Below are 22762 nucleotides of genomic sequence, written 5' to 3'. Positions count from 1 at the left end.
ACAGGATGCAGCACATCCTGTCCCATTGGCACAGCTATGCCAGTATTGGAAAGCACTGACATAAGGGGTTAGGATTGCACCCTTACAATCATCCTATGACAAAGACCCCAAGTCGAAACAGTAAAAGGTGTTTGGCTAGTAATCCTAATTCTCTTCTCAGCATGGGAGTAAGAAGATCAAAGTTTCTAAAACTTCAGTAATTGTATTTTATAAGTTTATTTTTCCTTATACTGCCAATTTTAATCAATATTACGAAAAGCTACTGGATATCACATCATTCTTTTCAAATATTCTAGCTATTTGTTTTTATATTTATTTTAGGTCATTGTAAGAATTTGCAAGAGTTAAATGTCTCAGAATGCCAAGGGTTAAATGTAAGTATGAACATTGGAAATGCAAGATACCTTTGTAGAATTGGACAGATGGAATTAATGGAATACTTATTTCAGTTCCTGCAGATGAAGCAACAGGTAAAATTTTTATTTTAAAAGGCGTATCAGTGATTTTCAGCACAATCCTGAGCTGCCTGGCACCAAAATGGCTACTGCTGCATCCTGAGCATACTGGGTAGCCGCCAGTGGCTCCTTGGAAAAAGGAGACATTTGTCCCCTTCCCCTGCATAAGGAAAGTAGCCTCACAATGGGGCTACTCAAGTCTCTGCAGGCCATTTAGGCCAAGAGTCTCTGTTGGTCCCAACCTCTTCCTGCCCTGCTCCCTCTCACCATGCCTTTCCCTGTCATGTCTCCCCCGAATGCCTCCCCTATGCCCTCACTCACCTCTCCACTGCCCGGTGTTCACCTGGAACTCCGGAAAGTGGTTGCCCATCCTCTGCCCGGTACTGGCTAAGTGCCGGCTTGTGCTGAGCCAGTGCCCATGTTGGCTGGCCGCGTGTTTGTGACATTGCACCCTGGTGCTGAGCCAGTGTGCACAGGTCAGGATTGGGCCCTTAATTATCCAGCATGCTATGGACACAGTCCAAATATTAAAGAGAAATTTAAATAAATGGACAGATGGATGCCACACCAGGAGGTGTGTTGATAGGGAGACCTTGGTTTAGTAGTCATGTATACCAGAATGGAATTCCAGCATGCATCATATATTTGGACATCTTTGTTGTCCATTAGAATGTCAATTCAAGAAAAAAACTTATCTCATGTTCTGTCTTTCAGGTAGTGAGTTTGTTTAGAGGAGAATATAAGACTATCTATTAAAAAGCAGAGCTTTCTTTGTGACTAGCAAACTGGTCCTCTTTGTAATTTTAACATTGAAGGACTCTGGAAGTTGTGATGCTGTCATAACAGCTACACAGTAAGGTAGTGGCATTTTGCTGCTCCTTGTTTGCCCTTCAGTGATAGCAACAGCAGTATCATAGCTGATGAAGATTCTAGTGCAGCATCACTTAATTCCCATCATAATTAAGTCCCTTAGGGCTCAATCCTAACCAACTTTCCAGCACTGGCATAGCTGTGCCTGTGGGGCATATGCTGCATCCTGCAGTTGAGGGTCAGTCATGGAGGCCTCCTCAAGGTAAGGGAATGTTTCCCTTACCTTGGAGTTGCATTGTCCTTATGTCAGTGCTGGAAAGTTGGTTAGGATTGCGGCCTTAAGTGCCACAGGGTGAGAGAAAAAGAAGTTAATCCTAATTGTTATTTGTGGCACCAGCAGCAACATAGCTGGCAGAAATTGCAGGATGGGATTGCCTCTACCCTGGTGGAGGGATCTTTCAGTGGAAGAGTAAAAACAAAGGCTTATGAGCAGGTATATTAGAGACATCTACTGGTGTAGAATACAGTAGTTGAAGTCTTAAAAGATAACATTATGAGTGATATAAACAAGTGCAAAAAGTTCACAGCTAAACAGAGTTGAAAATCAGGTTGCTGGAATGACTTGTGGCAGTGAGAGGAACAAACAAACAAAATTTCTTTATTAATGAATTGCCATAGAGTCAGACAGAAGGAATAGCAAACAGTATGAATTGTCTTATGCAGCAGTATTCATTAGGTTCTGCATTACCATGATTGATGCTCAGGGAAAAATGTGTGTGTGTGTGTGTGCATATGTGTGTGTGTTTACAGTATTTATCAAAGAATTTCAACATGTTTCACAAAGTGGTTTGCAAAAATAAAAGCATAAAGATATTGCAGTAATGTTTTGAAAAGTAGCACAATTAAAACGTTAAAAGTCTAGGGAGAATAGAAATGTTTTTCCATTGGCATTAAAAGTATAAGAGCATAGGCACCAGCCAAGCCTCTCCAGCAATGAAGTTTCCAGGAGCCTCTGAGGATTATTTTAGTTTGTGAACAGGTTAATGTAGAAGCAGGTGTTCCTTCAGTTATTCAGGTCTGAAGTTATGCAGTTTTACAGGTCAACACCAGCCCCTAGGACTGTGCTCAGAAGCCTGTCAAGCTCTTTTAAGGACAGCCTAGATATGTTCCCACCATCAATTCTCAGTTAGCACACTCCCAGCAGCAGAATGAATTACTGTTTCTGAACAGTTTTCAGACACAACTCCATGTGCAGTGCAGTACAGTAGTCAAGTCTGGGATTTAATTGGGCATGGATAACTAATTAGCTACCCTTTCAGGCCAGGGGTCAAGTTGACAGCTGATGGAGGGCACTCCATGCTCCTGTGAACACCTGGACATCTAGTGATAAAGTTGAATCAGTTTGAGTTCACCCTCAAACGGTGAACCTGCTCCTTTAGGGGGGAGTGCAACTTCAGAATAGGCTGAACACATTCATTCTATGAAGCTGAACTACAAACTACACTGATTTTTTATATACTGATTTGACTCAACATGAATGGCCCCCTGCAAATGAGAAGGAATGTGCTGATCCCTGGAGAAGGGAAAAATGCATCCCTTTAAAATCACAGTTTAAAAAGCTGCTTTTTACTGTTGTAGAGAGATAATCATGCAAGTGATTACAGATATAAATTATCCACAGATTTGGGGGGGGGGGGGAATCCACAGATTTTTCTATCTCAACAAGATGAGATATTTCCTTTATCCTTTAAATTTCCTTTAAATTAAAGGAAAACAGTCATTTAACAATAGCCTGGTTAATGCAAGAGAGGGCAGCCGGCTAACAGTCCATCAATCATTCTCTTGCCAGGCAGAAGGCAAACCCCTTCCTTCCCCCTGAGCACATTAAAGAAGGCTAAATGGCAATGATTATCACCTTCTCCATTCTTTCCCCCTTGCTGGGGCTCCTGGTGAAGGGAGAGATTGCTGCCTCCTAGTGAAGCCTAAGCACTTGGAGAGAGACTGATTGCCTCTGTGTGCATTTCAAAATGTCAGCAAGGCTGTTTTTAAATCACTGGAACAAAGGGACTTTGTTCTTTAAACTGATTTGCTTAGTGCATTTTTTGCCATCCACGTGAATTCCAGGAACGGAACCCTAGAGAATAATGAGACACAACCTGTACCTCCATTTTATCAGGAATGAGCTTCAGTTTTTCAGCCCTCTTCAAGTCCATTTCCAGGTTCAAATTTGCTGCAGCTCAAATTCTCTGATGACTTCTTCAAGTGGCTCCATTTAGGTGTTAAGGATCATGGGCAAAAAGCAGGGATGGGAACAAGTCAGGTGACTCAAGTCCAAGTCACGAAAGCATGTGCTTTTTGCTGACTTGTTCAGACTTGAGTCACCTGCTTTATTGACTCAGGCACTGACTCAAGACTGAGGGCACTGACTCAGCACTTAGCCCCACACATGCAGACTCAAGTCTGTCTGTGTCTGGGTGTGCTTCCTTACTTTTTTGTGGCATGAAAGATCTTGTGGGACTATCATTTAGACTGGGTGAGCAGCAGGGAAGGGTTGTTTTGCTTTTGCATCAAGCGAGGGGGGGAGGTGGGAGTGGGCTCTTTTGTCCATCTTTGAAGGAACCAATGATCATTAGATGAAGGATGGGCAGTCTGATTTTTTTCTTTGGTTGAGGTAGGGCAGAAGGAGGAACCCAAGGGGATTCTTAGAATTGGCTAGATAACCAGGGAGGGGGGGGAAAGGATGTGGGGAAGCTAGGGCAAGGCAGTTTGTAGTGATCACATTTTCCAACTGCATGGCTTCTTTGGGCTCCATTGTTATGTGGGAGGAGGAAGCCTCACTGAATGACCAGCGCAAATGGGACTACTTCTGAGTAGAGCTGCAAAGGATTGGGTCATACTGGTAAGCCCCCCAGCTGCTGCACATGACCCTCCTCCCTCTTGCTGCTTCTGTCCCCGCTCTCATGAAGTCCATCCCACCCTAACCCCCCCCCTTGTTTACAGATGGTATGGGACATCAGGGGAGTATTAAAGAAGAACTCTGACACATGCATCCTGGCAGCAGCTCTGTTTTTCTCCATGGACCTGCAGCTGATTTTTAAAGGGAAAGACTCGTGACTTTTTTGAGTCTCAAATATGCTCTGGGTGACTTGGAAAGTTCGCCCTTTAGAACTTGTTTTTGAGTTGAGTCACGGGGAGTGAAGACTTGTGACTCGACTCGACTTGAATCAAGCCACTTGACCATCCCTGTCAAAAAGATAGAACCCTGAGGGAACCTGTTGCAAAGTGCTAGGAAGAGTCACAGTGCGAGGTATTTCCCCAGTTATTTCATAAATATGCAATACATTTTCTAAATCAATATAAAAGCAAAAGATAAATATATGAACAAATTACTTTGCTTATAGCAACTTACATAGCTGTAGCTAATTACTTAAATTATTGTATATTGATTAAAGTGCATAATCCTTCCAGTTATTTTAGCTGTGCTGATACATTTTATTATGTCCAGAATCTGATTGCAGTAGATTGTACTGCATTATGAATTGAGCATGCAACTGTTATTCAATTTCTAAGCATGACACTTTACATTGGACAAGTGTCAAAAATAATTATGTTATAGAGGTATGTCCTGATGTCCTACTTAAAAAAAAATCAAACCAATTCCATTTGTACTTTTCTTTATTACATAGGATGAATTAATGAGACTTGTATCTGAAGGTTGCCCAGCTCTCCTTTACTTAAATTTATCTCACACAGATATCACAAATGGAACACTACGACTTCTGTCAAGGTAAATGCAAGTTGATCTTCATAAAGACATTTAAATTTTAATCTGTGAGGTATAGCTGCAGTATTTCCAGAGAACTGCAGCATTACAAAATAATGTTTTCTGAAGATAGAGTACAAATAAAAGTACAATAACTTCCAAAGCTTAAAACATAGTATAAGATTTCTTAAAATTTCATTTGTTTTGTTAAGATCCAACTCTGTTTAGTATGTAAGTAATGATGATCTTCATTTTACAACTTAGGCTGAAAGTGACTTGTTAAAGACTATCCAGTGAGTTGTTGACTAAGCAGTGGCAGTTGGTGTGCCCCCCTCCCCATTTTACCTTGCTCAGCTACAGCTTCTGTGCCACTTTTTGTTTCAAAAATAGTCCTTTTAAGTTACTTTTACAGTACCAGGCAGTCAGTCAGTCAGTCAGCTGTGGCTATATTATAATATTATTGAAGGGCAAAGCTTATTCAGAGTGAGTGACATGCTTCCTTAATAGATATTGCCCTTCCTCTGAAGTAACTTATTTTGACCTCAGTTTGATTGCTGGCATAGTGACATCATTCTGTATATAAGTTGCTGTTGTCCCAACAAAAACTGGCATTGTGCCTGCAGCTGATCACAGTTGCAAAGGGGCTCATAATTGAGTATTGCTACTTGAATGCCAAGTATGAGTGTTAGAAGATGGAGGCACTAGCATAGCACCTCTCTGTAGCATTCTTCCAAGGGAAAAAAAAAAATTCCAGAAAGGCCTTTGAAAGTGGGGAGGAAGCTAGACAGGTAGAAAAAAATTATTTCAGAAAAATATTGAGATAAAATGTTTTGGGAAGTTTATTTCAACTGAGCCCTATTTCATTTGGAATATATGGTGTCTTATTTAATTTTTTAGTCTTTACGTGAAAAGTATGTCAATGCTAGCAAAACAAAATCTGAATGAAATTACACTACTGGCCATATAATGGAGCTGAAAGAGAAATATGGAGAAAAGAAATGCTAGGTGTTGACTAGTACATTTTGACTAAAAGGTAAAGCTGTTGCTTTCACCTAGTGTTCTCCTAGTGTTGATGAAGTTGTATTGCCAGAAGGGCAAGATTCTTTTTGGATACAGAAGCAATGGACCAGACCAATGGGAGGAAGACAGAAACCAGTATTTATTAGCTTTGAACAAGCAACAGGCAGACAGAATAAAATACAGTGCTCTTATGTCTCCCAAAACAAAAGTGGCACCACCTCCTGTGGATGCATTCCCCTCATGGGCAAGCTGTGTAGCATATCTGCAGCCACCTACACCAATGCCAGATGCATAACTAATGGCATTTCCAAGTCCCTTTTATACAACTTTTTTTTTGGGGGGGGGGGGAGTATGATGCAACTCCCCTGAGATGTAACCTCATCTCCCCTGAGATGTAACCTCATCCAGACATGTGACCTTGGCTTGGTGCCCAGAATATCTTTAGCTATGATAATTGCAAGAGAGGCATCATTACTAACAGATGCAAAAGTTGACTAAACATGACTTAGGGCCCAATTCTATCCAGCTTTCCAGCATTGATGCAGCTGTGGCAATAGGGTGTGCACTGCATTCTGAGGTTGGGGGTAGTTATAGAGGCCTCCTCAAGATAACAGAGCATTGGTTCCCTTATCTGGGGGGGGGGGGGCTGCATTGTGACTGCATTGTCATTGGAAAGTTTGTTTTGTTTGGGCCCTCAGTCATTTTAGAAAGATTAACCCAATTGTGACAGAAAAGACTGACCATCAGGAAACACTTATGCAGACCATTAACTACTTGAAATATAGGGAGGGCTTATCTGCAGATCCTGTATCCACATTTTCACTTGACTGCAGATGCAGGAGGGCTCCTGGTGCCCCCCCCTCCCCGGAGCTGTGCTCCTCTTGCCTATGGAGGAGCCCTGCAGAAGCCACACACATCCACCTGCAGCCCCTGCAGGCCTCAGAATGGCTGTTTAGGCAAAAAAAAAAAAAAAATTTACTTCCAGTTTTTTCTATATAACTGGAAGTGATGTTTTTTATGCCTTTCAAAAGCATTAGGAGGGCCAGGGAATATGCTGTTTGGAATATAAACCTCGTGTGCCAATGGAAATGGATGCCCCATTTTTTTCCTTGGAGCTGTGGCGGACTATTTAAAGGGAATGACTCGAGGCTCAAGTCTTTTCAAGTTGTGAAACCACTCTGGTTGATTTGAAAAGTCCCCCCATTAGGACTCATTTTCAACTTGAATCGCGGGGCGGAGACTCACGACTCAAGTCAGACTTGCCCATCCCTTTTACATGGTGCTTTATAAAGAATGAGCGCACATGTCTGTTCCCTGAGGAGCTTACAATTTGGAAATAAACAAATGGGAGATAACAAAGGATGGGGAAGGAATGAGAGCCAGAGTGGTGTAGTGGTTTGGGAGGTGGACTTAGACCTGGAAGATTCAGGTTCGAATCCCCCTTAGTCATGAAGCTTCCTGGGTAACCTTGGGCCAGTCTCTCAGCCTCACCTACCTCACAGGGTCGTTGGGAGGACAAAAGGAGGGGAGCAACTGTGTACACCGCCCTGAGCTCTTTGAAGGAAGGGCAGTATAAAAATGTGAAAAATAAATAAATGGAAACAGAGAAATGGGAAGAATACATGTGCATTTTAGATCCAGTAGGTTATTGGGATTAGGATTGTGCAAACCGTTTCATGGACAAACTTGAGTTTTGAGGAGAGGGTTGAATGAAGTAAAAGAGATAGCGTCATGGAGGTATTTTGGGAGAAAGTGGTGTAACGGGCTACAAGGGAGAAAGGGCAGAGTTGTTTAAAGGAACAAGAGAGTTTGGATAGTGAGAGTGGTCAAGGTGGATAAAAAAAAATCACAGGGTGGACCATATTGGCCTATAACAGCATTCTAATGTAGATAGAAGTATTTGACAATCTTAGCCTTTATCTTCTCCTTGAAAAATGTGCATGTTTTATTTTCATGATTGTCTTAGCATCAAAGTAAATATTTCAGTTTCCTATCCATATTATTCTTCAAATTTGGCCCATAGAAATTATTTCTCTCATAAATTTGGAACACAAAGCCTTACAAGTAGTGGCCATGATGTCATGCTTTCATCAATGTGGGTGTTCCCAACCCTTAAATGCCTAGTTTTTGCTGACTTGTGAAGCTCTCATAAAATGCTTTTTCTAAACTTAAATCTCTTGCAGACTGTCCCTGCTCCTAGTGATATGTTGTAATTTTCTTTCTGCAAGCTTTCATTTCTGATAATTGAGGGATTGCATTACTTATTTCAGCTAGAATATAATTGAAAAATATTGTCCTTAGTATACTAATGTGTTAATCTGTATTATAAAAGTCATACAAGATGATGTAAACAGTGTAGAGTACACATTTGCCTTGTATATTGTATAATCCACTTTGTCTCATTGAATATAAATCATAATGTCTTTTCTATAGTTAAAAGTTGTGCAATCCAATTCATATTTACTCTGAAGTACTCCTAAGTTCTACTGTATTCAATGGGTACTGTGCACAGCATTGCAGCTTTAGTCTTTTGCATTATTTCTTTGTGTTTTTGCTGCTGAAAGAAAAGCTGCTTCAAATATTATAGAAACTATTACACAAACAGGGACAGTTGAAAAGTATGTATGCTTCTGTACACAAACATCTAGTTATAGCAATGCGAAGTTAATTCTACAACTTTGCTCTTAACATTGTTAAAAATTTATACATAGTATTTTAAACTTAGTGCACAAATTTGCAACCAAGCAAAATTATTTTAAAATCAGGTTTTATTTAAAATATATGTATGTACCTAGGAGTTAGGAAAAAATGTAAACAACAGGGGAAAATGAAGCATAACATCCTTTGTATTCAGACAAAGAAAAAACTATTGTTTAAAACTTTGCATTCATGCACGTTATTAGAAAGCATTTTAGCTACAGTATCAACTTGCAGCAAAAATGTGCATTCAATTGTAGTAACTGTACTTCTCTTCTTTTTTTATCTGGTAAAGGGGCTTCCCCAACTTACAATATTTAAGTTTAGCTTATTGCAGAAAATTCACAGATAAAGGTTTACATTACCTCGGCTCTGGAAGAGGATGCCACAAGCTCATCTATCTAGATATTTCGGGCTGCCTCCAGGTTTGCATTTCAGTTTTCTTTTCCATAATGTGGGGAAGGGAATCCTTTAGAGGACAGGCGGCACCCAGCACTCATGGCATACTAAAGCAGCATAAGCTTTGCAGCAAACTTTTGAGAGGTTTTAAATTACATTACCACAGCTGCTTAAATTTTCCTGAGGAATAGCACTATAGGCTTTTGGCTTTTTTCCAGTGGGTGTTGAACTATAAACGAGTCTTTATTGCATAATGAAAGCGTGCATTACTTTCAGGGGGTGGAGTTATGCTTGCTTTGTGCTGTGCTGCTTCCATGTATACAGTGTGAAATTCCAGATCTGCAGACCTAAGAATATTCTGTGCCCAAGAAAACAACAAATAAAGATCTCTGTACAAGACAAAATGTCCTGAAAAGGAAATCAATTTGCCAATCAACTTTCTAACTTCCATTTCCTTGTTTTGTGTCTATATGGCATGGCAACTTGCTTATACTAGTCAGTAAAGGACTTTATACATAGATATTATCTCTTGCTCTGTTTGGCAGTGTTTCCAAACTTTTTAAAACATGGCAGCCCTTGTACTCTACTTTATGAGCCTTTTACCCAAATAATCTTTTTTTCCCAAGCATGTGCACAAAGATTCTTGCCCACTGCTCCATATATGTTCATTCCACTGCTGTGTGTGTAAGGATATACAACATTGAAGCACATCCCTCCTACATTACTTGTAGAATAGGACTAAAACAGGGCATATCTAAGTACCTCTTAAAATCAGTAATTAGAACCTAGGGTGTTGCAGGGTTTGCTGAGCATATCTTCAGGCTTAGCTCCTTCCCCAGCAAGGCTGGCACGAGGATGGAAAAGGCTGTATTGGACCTCTTTGCACATGTGCATCCTCTGCCATGGCTTGCCCTCCAGTTTGCCCTGGTTCTCCACTCCAGCTTGTCCACCTCACGCTATTCCATCTGCTTTCTCCAGAAATGAGACATGGCGAAGTGACCAGGAAACGTTTCTCCTCCCCCTGATCCTGAATGCATGCTAGCTGAGTGATGCCATATTAGCTTCAAAGGGAGGAGAAGGAAGTGTCTGCATGAGCTCTTACCCCCAATCTTCTACCTAAAAGCCAATAGTCATTGTTCCAGGGGGCCAGTTGAGAATTCCATTGGCCTGGCACAAGAGTCGGAGCATTCTAGTCCTCCTCTTGTGCCTCTAGATTTTTCAGCGCAATCCTATTTTGTGCTGGAACAGGCAAACTAGGAGGCCTGCACTGTATCCAGCGCAAGATTGGGGCCTGAAGTGGCTCAGCCAGAGGCAAGAGGAAACTTTTCCCCTTACCCCTGGGTAAGCCACCACAGTCCCAATGGGTCTTCTTGGACTTGCACCACCTCCAGAGATGGCGTAAATCTAAGGAGAGCAGAGCGACTTGAAGCTGCTCTGCACTGCTTGGGGAACAGGGTTGGGATCCAGCATAACAGCCAGTCCCAGCCCTCCCTCCTGCTCCCCACCCGGCCACCCACCCCCAGGATCACCCTCCGCCCGCCCTTCCTGCCTCCTCCTCATCCACCCCAGATCCCTGCATTGGCTGAGCTCAGCCAATGCCACACTCTCTCCCCAAGTTGGCACAGTGGCTGGATTCAGCCTCTGCAAGCTGGTGTATGTCCCTGTGCTGGCCCAGCCAACCCCTCAGGAGGCGCAAAGGTGCTTTACAGCACATTTGCGACCCTCCTGGGCCGGTGCAAGGGACTTGTGCCGGCCCAAGGCACACTTAGGACTGCACTCTTTGTAAGTCAACTTATAGGCTGCCATGAGTCCCATTGCAACCAATGCTTGGACAGGCAGATCAGCCAGGGCTTTGGTTCCCCTGCTCACATCCTGGTACCTCTCCCCACTGAAGCCACCTCTGATCCTCAGCGATTGGTGATCTGGAACTATAAACACAGAAGTATGATGCAAAAATATCTGATAATGGGCTGCTTGATATAATGGGCACTTCCTTGTTCAAGGGCTGAACTAGCCCTGATGTTAAATCATGTTGTTTGACCCTGCATTTTTTTTCTGAAAATACCGGTACAAGTGCTTTCCAATCCAGATCAGGACCATTTAGGCCCAACAGGTGGAGGTTAACTTTACTATACAGGTGGAGACTCGTTATTCGCAAGGGTTCCATTCCTGGAACTCAGTGAATACCAAATTTTGCATGAAACTAAGTCACATGAAATTCGGGCTCCACCAAGCTCTGAACATGCCCAGAGTCTTGCTCTGGTCACATCCTGAGCTGTTCTGAGGCCTGTGGAGGCCGCATGCAGCCTTCACGGGCCTCAGAAAGGCCTCCAGAGGTCCTAGAGGGGCACTTCTTGTTTTGGGGCGAAACTTCCTCTTTCTGGAGGGCTTTGTTGGGGCCAAGTCTGGCTCCATGCAGGTCCTGGGAACCCGTTTTGAGTCAGATTCACGAATAAAAATTACATAAATAAAAGAGGTTCCACCTGTATAGTAAAGTTATACATTTTGAATATGAGTGTAAAAAAAGGTACTTGGAATCATTATATTGATCTGCTCCTTGTCCATTATATGTTTTGAGTTAATTACATGCAAGGAAAAGGATGAATTTTAATAAATGCAAATGCCTTCCTATACTTTTACTGAATAGATATGCGACATTTCCAGTCATATAAGGTGGACAACATAACAAAGTTATATGAAAGGAAAGGGGTAAGGAAAAGAAATATGTTAAACATATTCCTTAAAAATGTTTAAGGAAATATGTAAGACCTATTCTCAACCTGCCAGTACTGTGTATCCAGTTTTATAACAGGAATCAGTCTCACCTGTTAACTATTACAGTATGAAGTGTTGGATATCACCCTTGGAGGAACTGATTTTTTTTTTTCAACTGACAATACCATGTTTGAAATTAATTCAGGATTTACCCAAAGATAGACTTTGGTTTTCCCCTCTAATATTCTTCTTTATTTAATTATGGATGACAAGGCCTGGAAAGTGTTGGCTGTCACTTGCCCATTCTGAATCCCGCAGACTCTGTCTAACAGACAAGCCTCAGACTAAGACACAGTATTTGATGGTGACTTTGAAAATATCAGGTCCAAAACAATTCTCTGACACTGTCAACAATTATTTGTTTTTCTGAAAAAGCTCACACATGTTGGAAAAAAAATTATTCCAACCAGAAAACACCTGATAAGATCGTGTCCTGTAGACATTGTATCCAGGCCTACTCTACTTAGACAAAGACAAACTTTTTAATTTATATCAGTGGTCTCCAAACTGGAAACCACTGTGTCCCGGAAAAGTCCCGAGCTGCGCTTACCCTTCTGCTGAGGCGCTGCATTTCTTTCAAGCTGATCTGGGCACAGGGATGCAGAACAGTAAGCCCCACTCATGGTGGGGAGGTTTTTCCAAACCCTGGATCCAGCCCATGGGCTAGGTTTTAGAGAGCCGTGACTTATACAAAAAGCATTATTCTTTAAGAAAACAAGTTCACAAAGGTCAGTGCATAGTTCACAATGCTTCATAAAGAGAACAGAAAAGAAAAATCTTAAGCTATAGTCAACATTCTAGATTTCTTCTCTTGCTGGATTCACAGGAAGGGTGATTGGTTTCACTCTGTTTTCCTATTTTAAAGGAAAATCTGAACATATTCAGAGTGAGGAATTCAGTTGGGATGAAGAATGATTGAGTAATGTGACAAACTGCATTGGCTGGGAGCCAGGAGTTATAAGAATGGAAGAATACAAAAGGCTTAGTGTAAAACAGGACACAACTTTAGATCACTTTTTGGACACTCCTAATTAAAAAAAGAGCTTAGAAAATAAACAATTGTTAATCCAAGACTACTTCTTGGGAAGTCCTTCTTGGGAAGACTACTTCTTGGGAAGTCCTCAGGAGAAGTGGCTTGTGACAATGCAAATAAATTCTGCAGATACCTCCCCAACGCACTGAGGTGCAGTCAGGGGAGGTGGGGACTCATCTAACCTAGCAAGCAAAAACAAAAACAAAAAGTAACCAAGAAGTTTTATATATATACACCTTTTGCCTTTCCCAAGCTGCCCAAGAAGTTTAATACACACACACACACACACACACACACACACACACCCCTTTTGCCTTTCCCAAGCTGCTCCTTTCCTCTCCAGTGCACAGTCCATTTAAAGTAGCACACACACAAACAGAGAGGGAACAAAGAGAGCTGCCAATCAATGATGGCTTGCAAGAGACAAAAGAGGCAGGGATGCCTGTGCAATTAAAGTGACCAGGGAGAGCTACCGCTCTTTGCCTAATAAAAAAAAGACAGTCTTTGTGTCAACAGTTGTAGGGGAGGCTGCAGGAAGATTTGCCTCCAGCAGCTTAGGCTGTAATCATGGGTGTATTCCAATTAACAAAACAAATGGCAGCGTGGCTGGCTTCCAATTAAAAAATAGTAGGATGCCTACATCAGCAAGCTCTGGGGAGGAATTGGGAAAAGTTGCTTCCCTTTTTGTTCTTTCTTTTTTTTTAAAGTCCATGAAAAAGCAGGGGACCTGCACAAACAACCACTCTGCATAGCACCAGGAGAGCCAGCTTTTTGGTTGCTTCAGGGTACCTGTGCTGAGATTTCCCGAGCTCTGAGTGAGGGAAGAAGAGGTGAAATTTTTTTTAATTTTCTGGGGTGGGGGGAGAGAGAGTGGGTGTTTCAGAATCTGAGTTTAAGGGAGAAGGAAGGGGAGAGTGAGTACGTATTGCCTCCCTGGGCCTGAACCTTACCACACGTCACTATCCCAGCCTAAGTGCATCTGCTAACATATCCCCTTAGCATAGTGGTTTTGTCAAAGCTCTTTAAGAAGATCGTTCAAAAGGGACTAGTAGTAAGCCTGTCCCTGTTTAACTCAAAACCTGTAGTCCCTGCTTTAATACCAGAGCACAGCAGGAGGTGATCAATCCCCTTAGTGGTCCCTTAATCCTTTACCAGCCAGAAAGTCATGTAGTATGGGTAGAAAATGGTTCCATTATTACATGAAGAGTCTCTTTTACTATTGGGATAAGCAGGCTCATGTCAGCTGTAGAGAAGGAGGAGACAAACTCAGATTCTCTTTGTTGGCCTAAATGCAACAATGTGTATATGATCACAACTCTGCTATCAGAGGCTGCTGGCAATGTTAAACTAGCAATTTTGCCTATCCTATATTTTCTGACCAGGAAAAAGGCCACAAAAGCCCAAAGTATCCAAGACAGCAGTGTGTTCCAGTCAACCTTCCTGATGTGGACTTCTGGCTCTCAGGCTCACCAGAAATCCTATTATTTTAGAAGAGCTATGTAATTTAGTTGGAGTATAGTTATGGAGTCTTCTGCCTATTCTTATCTAAAATTTTGTACAAAACATGGAGATCCTACTATATTCCTGATATATATATATTGGCAAGAATTCCAACATGTGGTCCATTTAATATTTAACAAGAATATTTTAACTGAGGCCAAGAAAATGTACTACAAAATGCAGCTATGAAATATTTAGATTGCCGTCATGCATCCCAAGATATACACAGCAGCCTCATCAAAATCTAATGTATGTGTTCATAGATCAGGGGTGGGCAAACATTTTGGCAGGAGGGCCACATCATCTGTCTGACATTGTGTCAGGGGTGGGGGAAAAAGAATTAATTTACATTTCAAATTTGAATAAATTTACATAAATGAATACATTAGAGATGAGCCATTTAGTTATTTGATTTTTCTCTGTAAACCGCTTTGTGAACTTTTAGTTGAAAAGCGGTATATAAATACTGTTAATAATAATAATAATCATAACTTATATGAATGAATAAATTTTACTGAACTTATTATAATACACATGAGAACTATAATACAGACATATAGAACCACATAAGAACTATGAACTGTTTGCCACAGTCCTCTTGCACAGTTAAAACATATAGACCAAGCCAGAAACACATGGAGTCATAAGTTGTTCAAAGGCAATTGGGGGGAGGATTAAAATAATACCCAGGGAAATGCAGAAAACACACAGAAACTATAAAAGGCCTTGCTCTAACTCAACCCAGGGCTCGCGTCTGGCGGTCGAACTGGCAGTTACAGGCCAGCACAGGCTCCAACAGTTTTCAACAGGTTAGAAACTCATTGGAGACTGGGGCTCCCTATGAGCCGGATTGGAGGACACCAAGGGCGGCAAATGGTTCCTGGACCGGGGTTTGCCCACCTATATCAAAGATGTTAATAGGATAGCAGCCTTTGGCCAATTATACAGATTTCTTTAGAATGAGCTCCTGACATCCACTGGAGCAGACAGTTTCTATTTTCATGTGTAGTCGCTCTGTACTACCACACCCACCCGCCCTGCATTTTACTCAGTGAACTACTTTTTTGCCCAATCCTATCCTTCTACCCTGTTGGTACAACTGGGCAGAAGAGGTACATGCTTTATCCAGCAAGGGGAATCGAGTGGGAGGCTTTGGAAGGGAAAGCGAATTTAAGCTCCCTTTCTCCTGCATAAGCCTTGCAGTGGGTCTCCTTGGACCTGAACCAACTATTTTGCTGGTGCAAATCCAAAGGGGGGGGCAGGAAGGATGCTATTGGAGGGATTGTGATGTGGTGTGTGCCATCGCTGCCTAATCCACCCTCACCAATAGCCTCCCTGCTCCTTTTCCGCCCCCTTGCCCCATTTCAGCCCTGGACCACCCCGATCTGCCCTTCTCCAAACCCTCCAGCCTCCTCTCACTAGTTTACATTATAGTATGTGTACTGCCAACACTTAAAGAATACTAATTAAAGAAAGATTCGCATTCATAAATACCAGGACAACATACCAGAACTCAAAAAAACTAATATCCAATCTGAATATTGTATATTCCAATCTTAAAGGCAACACATGATATAGGAAAACCTTAGAAACTGATGTTTTGAGAATTTTGTTGCAATTCTCAGACTCCTGCTTAGAGCTACTTTACCTTTTCCCAGCATTAGATTTGCCAGGAACGGTTTTAATTAATACCATCTGTTTGTATTCTCTCAAGAATATTGTGTTCTCTCATTTGGGAATCAGTTGAAATTTGTTTGATATGACCTTCTCTTTCATATTTACAGTTTCCTGGGTCAAAAAAAAGATTAGAATGGCTTAGACATTGGCTTCTAAATTTTATACCATCTGAAAGATTTCTTGTTATCTCTGTTTAATAAATTGTCCATTTGGCATTGGTTCTTAAATTCCAATAACTTTGCATCACTCAGGCAGCCCAGAGAGAACAAAAGCAAGAGAGAATGTGTTACCTAAGGCAAGTTATTTATGGAAGCAAAATAGCTTATTGTTAACAGTCCATAAATTGCAAATTTACTTAACTAAGGAATTTTTTATGGTGTAGGTTCGACAGAATCAAATAAGACATTGTTAAACATTATATGGAAGATTACATAAAAATAAAAACCTTTATATATTTTATGTTTATACACATCTTGCCTTTGGCATTTGCCTTGGCAAGGGAAAGGTGGAGAAATTTTTTTTATAGCTCAATCCTAACCTACCATGAAGCCGAAAGCAGAGTTGTACTAGGTTGCAGCAACCTGGAGTGAAGGGAATTCATTCCCTTTACCCTGCGTCACGCAGCAGCTGCCTCTATGGGCCTACTCGGATCTGCGCCACCTAAATAGGTGGTGCAGATCTGAGTGCCCTGGTGTAAGGCTGGACCACCCAGGAGGAGGGGGGGTTAGGATCTGGTCTAAGTGCCTGATCCTGGTCCTACCACAGGCCTGCCTGCCGCCAGCCTGCCCAGCTCCCCAGAATGCCCCCATTCCACCATCCCTCCCGCCCTCCCCAAACCCTTGCACCCACCTGACTCAGCTGGCATGTACTTACCCCTCTGCTGGTGCAGTGGAGGCCAGATTTGGCCTCCAGAGGCTGGCACACATCTGTGCACCAGCCTCCCAACTCCCATGGTGGCACAAAAGCGCCTTTTGTTTATAAACATATAAACATTAATACAAATTGTAATGTATTATAATACAAATTATTGTATGCTGATCACAGCCTGAGTCACGAGACAACTGTGCTAGTAAACACAGCTTGGATAAAGTGGTGTACGATGACCAGCGTCCTTTGCAACAAGAAGATCAGTGACTGTCTTAAAGATCTATTGGACAGTCATCCGGCCAGTCGCACTCAATGTTGGCCAGTGATTAAAGAAACTGAATGTTACCTCAGTATCATGGAGATAAAGACGCTGCATTGGATCAGTGATATCACTCGCTTCGACCACATCCGCAACAATGACATCCAACAGCGATACAGTGTCGCCCTGATCACCAACAAGATGAGAGAAGCTTGGCTTACATGGTACTGCCACGTTCTGCACACCAGTGATGACATGCTGGCCTTCAGTTGGAAGTCAATGGCAAACGACCAAAGGGCTGACCGAAACAGTGCTGGCTTGACATGCCGCATGGCGACATGAAAATCACCTGCCTACAACCGGACCAAGCCCACGACCAAGAGAAATGGTGACTAAAATCCAGAATAGTGGACCCCACCACCATACAGAACAAACACTACTGAAGAAGAAGAAGCATTAATACAAACATATAAATATATATATGTATACGTAAATGTATATATGTATTATAAATACTGTACATATAATGTTTACAGATATCAAGAAATGAGAACATTTATCCCATGTTGTTTTCATGCAATAAATGCATTGTATTTAATCAATGCTGAGAGGAAGGTGCCATTTTCCTCCAAACAATTGTTATAGTGCTATATAACTAAGGGCGTAATCCTGACAGTGTCCTGGGCTGGCAAAAGTCCCTTGTACCAGCCCAGGAGGGTCGTAAACATGCTGTAAGTGAGGGAGCCTTGTGTCGGCAAGGTTCTGGGGTGGGTGGGGAGGAAGCGAGAGGGAGGAATTCTGGGGCGGGCGGGGAGTGAGAAGTGGGACTGGGACTTGGCAGTTATGCTGGATCCCAACCCCCATTCCCGAGCAGCGTGGAGCGACTTCAAGCTCAGGAGGTGGTGCAAGTCCGAGGAAACCCATTGGGGCTGTAGTGGCTTACCCAGGGGTAAGAGGAAGAGTTTTCCCTTACCTTCACCTGAGCCACTTTGGCATCCTATCTCACACTAGATAAAACGCAAGCTCCCTGGCCTGCCTGTTCCAGTGCAAGATAGGATTGTGCTGTAAACTGGTTAAGCCTTGACAATTTTAGCCCCTTGTCAGTGTGCTGTGAGATGAACAAAGGCTGCAAATAGCTGCTGTATAGGGTAGTTTACTTAGTTCAAAGCTCAGACAGAGTTTATCATGAAATCAGATATTAACAATATATGACAGACAAGGGAATGCATTAATCTGTGGCTTGTTGATGTACATACATCAGAGTTTTAGGACCCAATCCTAATGAGTGCTGCTGGTAGGGGGCACAGTGGTTGAAAATTGCTACTCTACAACTATAATTTGCAGGTAAACTATGGTTGGGAGCATGATGCGAAGATGTAGGGAGGAGACACCACATGGGTCCAAAGCTCACTCATGTAATGCCAAACCGTGATTTGGCATTACATCTGTCCTGGCCCTTAGTGGGAACATAGAAGAATATTCTCTACAGCAGCTATTTATTTAAAGTATGCCTCATTGGAACTTTAACTTTTTTATTTACTTTCTTTGGCTTATTAACTGGAAATAGCAAGCATCCATAAATGAAATGAAAGCTAGTATTTAAATTTCTGTTAAACAGAACACCCTCTATATATGGATGGGAAGTGTTTCTGAATCTGGAACTGGTGTTTCCAGGGTGTTTCACAAACTTCAGAAGTTTCCGATATGCACTGTGATAGAGGCAGAGAGGGCATGATCCCCAAATTCTTTCTGAATGTCATTCAAAATAAATCTTCTTTAGTCCTTTATTATATATTTGGTGGTGCTGCATCGTCACAGATTACATCAGTTCTTCTCTCATTATGGAAATAGTCATTGACATACATCTCTTGCTATATTATTTATACTTTAAAAAAATGTTCTGCTTGTCAAAATCAGATCTCAGTGGAAGGCTTCAGGAACATTGCTGACAGTTGCAGTGGGATCCAACACTTGATAATTAATGAAATGCCCACGCTGACAGACAGATGCATTCAGGTAAGAAATTATGGGGGGAGGGAAACACATTTTATTCCCATAGAAACTGATCTTTTGGTGATTTCATCCACAAAAAGTTACAATACAAGTACACAAAACTTTCTGAAAGAAAATGAGTTCTATTTTGATTTTGTTCGCCAAATGCTGCCCCCCTTTACTGAGTGATGTGCTAGCCTCAGTTTCTCCAACACTCTAGCCCATCACTCTCCTCTCCTCCATACTTCTGCTCTGTCTCCCGCTTTCTTTTCCATTCCAGGTAGGAAGAAGATCAATGGAGGTAAACTGGTGGATAGAGTGGGTGCCCTCTGCCAATCTGCTGCCTGAGGCAACAACTTCAGGTGGCCTTATGGATGGGCTTGTCCTGATGAACAGTTTACAAAATAATTTCTAAATTAACATATGCTAGGATAGTTTAGAAGGTCTTTAGCTTTTGGATTATCCTTTTATGATTTGCTGCAATTGTCTTTCAGTAGTCATTCTAAGCAGAAGCGGCCACACAGATGGCAATTTGCTTGGAGAAAGTGAATTGAGAGGAATCTCTGATCCACCTCCCCATACCCACCAACTTGGAAGGAAGACAAATGCACAAGATTGGCATACTCTTGTTTACTAAAGATTTAGAGAAGAATGGGGCAGACCCCAGACCCCAGTATTCTGAGAGTAGTAACCTCTTACTATGCCTCAGCAGTGGATGCCATGAATGATTCTATACATTCCTACTGTTTGAGAATCAGGGAGAGGGACTGATGAGGTCCATCTTCCTCACTAAGGCTCCATTCAAGATGAGCTCTGGTTTTCAGTGTTTGTGCCTGTGTTGGTAATTCTGAACTTGGTTTTGGGGGTTCTGTTGGTGTACCAACTACCATGCTACCTATCGGGCACCTTGCCTGAGTTGATGAAAGGTGGCCTGGAATATAGTGGAGAGGGGTCTGAGGGATCTCTATGTTCATGCTGTCTTGTCATTGGAAGCTTAGAACTTCATGGCTGCCATGAAGTACAGTACAGGTTGAGTCTACTTATCCATGGATTTTGGATCCACAGATTTGGCTCAACCTGAAACCTCTGGAGGCAACTGGAGCTCTGCACCAGTTGCTTTAAGAGACTCTCCTGAGTCCCATGGAGGCTGTGTGTGGCCTCCATACGCCTCGGAATGGCTTCAGGAGATGCTAGAAGGCTGGTTTTCAGCTGAAAATCAGAAGTTCTAGGACCTCCGGAGGCCTTTCTGAGGCATGTGGAGGCTGGGCACAGCCTCCATAGGCCTCGGAAAGGCCCCAGAAAGCATTGGAAACTTCTGGTTTCACCAAAAACCAGAAGTGGCCTTATGACACCCCTGGTGTCTCTTCTGAGGCATGTGGAGGCTGCCTCAGAATGGCTTCGGACATGACTGGAGCAAGGCTCTGGTGGCATTCTGGGTTTGGTGGTGCACAAAATTTGTGTGATTTGATTTCATGTGAAGTTTGGTAACCACGAGGAGTCCAGTCCAGGAAAGGAACACTCGCAGATAACAAGGGTCTACCTGTAGTAATGTCTGTGAGTTTTAATACCAGGAATAACGCATTCCCAGTACTGCATCAGAATGCTGAGTCTGAATTGATGTAACTTCAATTTTTAGAAAGGAATCCATGGGAGAGCCAGGAATCACATGCCAGTTAGCTTAACATCTGTTATGGATAAACCGGTAGAAAGCATAATTAAAGATAAAACTATGGAGCATATAGAAAAACAAGCCTTGCTGAAGGAAAATCAGCATGGTTTCTGCAGAAGTGAGTCCTGCCTCACTAACCTTTTAGAGTTGTTTGAGAGTATCAACAGACATGAGAACAGAAGCAATTTAATTGACACAAATACTTGGAATTTGAAAAAGCCCTTCACCAAAGGTTCTTGAGGAATGTAAGCGGTCATGGTATAAAATGTCAGGTCTTTTTATGGATTGATATTGGTTAAACAAGAAGAAACAGAGTGGAAATAAGTGCTTTTCACAATGCAGGGAAGTAAGAAGTGGGGTCCCCCAAGGACTCCATGTACTGAATGAGGACCAACAAACTACGTTCAAGACATGCTGTTGGAGGTCTGTTGGAAGATTATTTGACTGAGGAGGTGTTCTAGACAGATTTCCCTCCCCCTGAAGATCAGGTCTGCAGTATGGGACTGTTGCTAGAGCTAGCTTTTTCCTCGGAGGCCCAAGTTACATTTTCGGCATATACAGGTTGAGACTAATTATTCGCGTGGGTTCCTTTCCAAGCACTCACATGGATTAAAAAAAGGCACTATAGCAAATCAATTTAAAAAACAAAGTTTCTTTGCTCCAGTGATTGAAAAACAGCCTTGCTGACCTCGTCATTAAGAAGACAATCCATCAGCACTTCACTCAGCCCCTCCCTTCACCAATGCAAAATGATCACCTTTCTTTCACTTGCTGGGGAAAGGGAGGGGTGTGCAGGAGAGAAAAGGATTGATGGCTTGTTAGCCTGCTGCTCTCTCTCTCTCTCATTAAGGAGGCTATTGTTAAAGGACTGTTCAGTTTTTAAAACTGATTTTAAAGGGATGCATTTTTCCCCTTCTCCAAGGATCAGCACATTCCTTCTCATTTTCAGAGGCCATTCATGTTGAGTCAAATCTGTGTATAAATAGGCTGGACCTGTAGGAACTTTCACCAGCTAAAGCAGCTGCACTAGTGTAATCCATCCTAGGCAGAGAGCTTGGCCACAGTTACTCATCACTAGGTAACCCCTTGACTGAACTATAGGTCCAACCTTGTTGTATACTGATAGTTTATACACGGATTTGACTCAACACGAATGGCTATTGAAAATGAGAAGTAATGTGCTTGATTCCTGGAGAAGGGAAAAAAATCCATCACTTTAAAATCACAGTTTAAAAAAACTGCTTTTCCTTTTGTAGAGAGACGGTCATGCAAGTGATTACAGGTATAACCTAATTATCCATGGATTTTTCAGGGGGGGAGGGGAGGAAATCCACAGATTTTTCTATCAACGCTGATGAGAAGTATCCTTTAAATTAAAGGAAAACAGTCTGTTTAACAGTAGCCTCCTTAATGCAAGACAGGGCAGCCAGCTGACAATCCATCAATCCTCTCTCCAGGCTTCACTCCTCCCTTCCCCCTGAGCACATGAAAGAAGGCTAAATAGCAGTGATTATCACCTCCTCCATTCTTTCTCCCTCACTGTGGCTCCTGGTGAAGAGAGGGATTGCTGCCTCCTAGTGAAGCCTAAGTGCCTGGAGAGAGACTGATTACCTTTGTGTGCATTTCAAAAGGTCAGCATGGCTGTTTTTAAATCACTGGAGCAAAGAGACTTTGTTTTTTAAATTGATTTGCTTTAGTGCATTTTTTGCCATCCCATGTGAGTTAAACATAAGAACAGCCCCACTGGATCAGGCCATAGGCCCATCTAGTCCAGCTTCTTGTATCTCACAGTGGCCCACCAAACGCCCCAGGGAGCACACCAGATAACAAGAGACCTCATCCTGGT

The 22762-nt window shown here is 42.3% G+C and overlaps 1 protein-coding gene across 1 annotated transcript in view; it reads left to right on the top strand.

Moving 5' to 3' along the window:
* FBXL13 (F-box and leucine rich repeat protein 13) overlaps positions 1 to 22762 on the top strand; it is an 88570-nt gene that overhangs the window by 40038 nt on the left and 25770 nt on the right. Inside the window, exons 10-13 of the mRNA XM_066633534.1 lie at positions 322 to 374; positions 4952 to 5052; positions 9041 to 9170; positions 19173 to 19271. Coding sequence (XP_066489631.1) covers positions 322 to 374; positions 4952 to 5052; positions 9041 to 9170; positions 19173 to 19271 — 383 coding nt within the window. The remainder of the gene's footprint in view (positions 1 to 321; positions 375 to 4951; positions 5053 to 9040; positions 9171 to 19172; positions 19272 to 22762) is intronic.

The sequence above is a fragment of the Tiliqua scincoides genome, chromosome 7, assembly GCF_035046505.1.
Source record: "Tiliqua scincoides isolate rTilSci1 chromosome 7, rTilSci1.hap2, whole genome shotgun sequence".
Classification (NCBI taxonomy): Eukaryota; Metazoa; Chordata; class Lepidosauria; order Squamata; family Scincidae; genus Tiliqua; species Tiliqua scincoides.
This window is presented reverse-complemented; position numbering and strand designations above follow the sequence as displayed.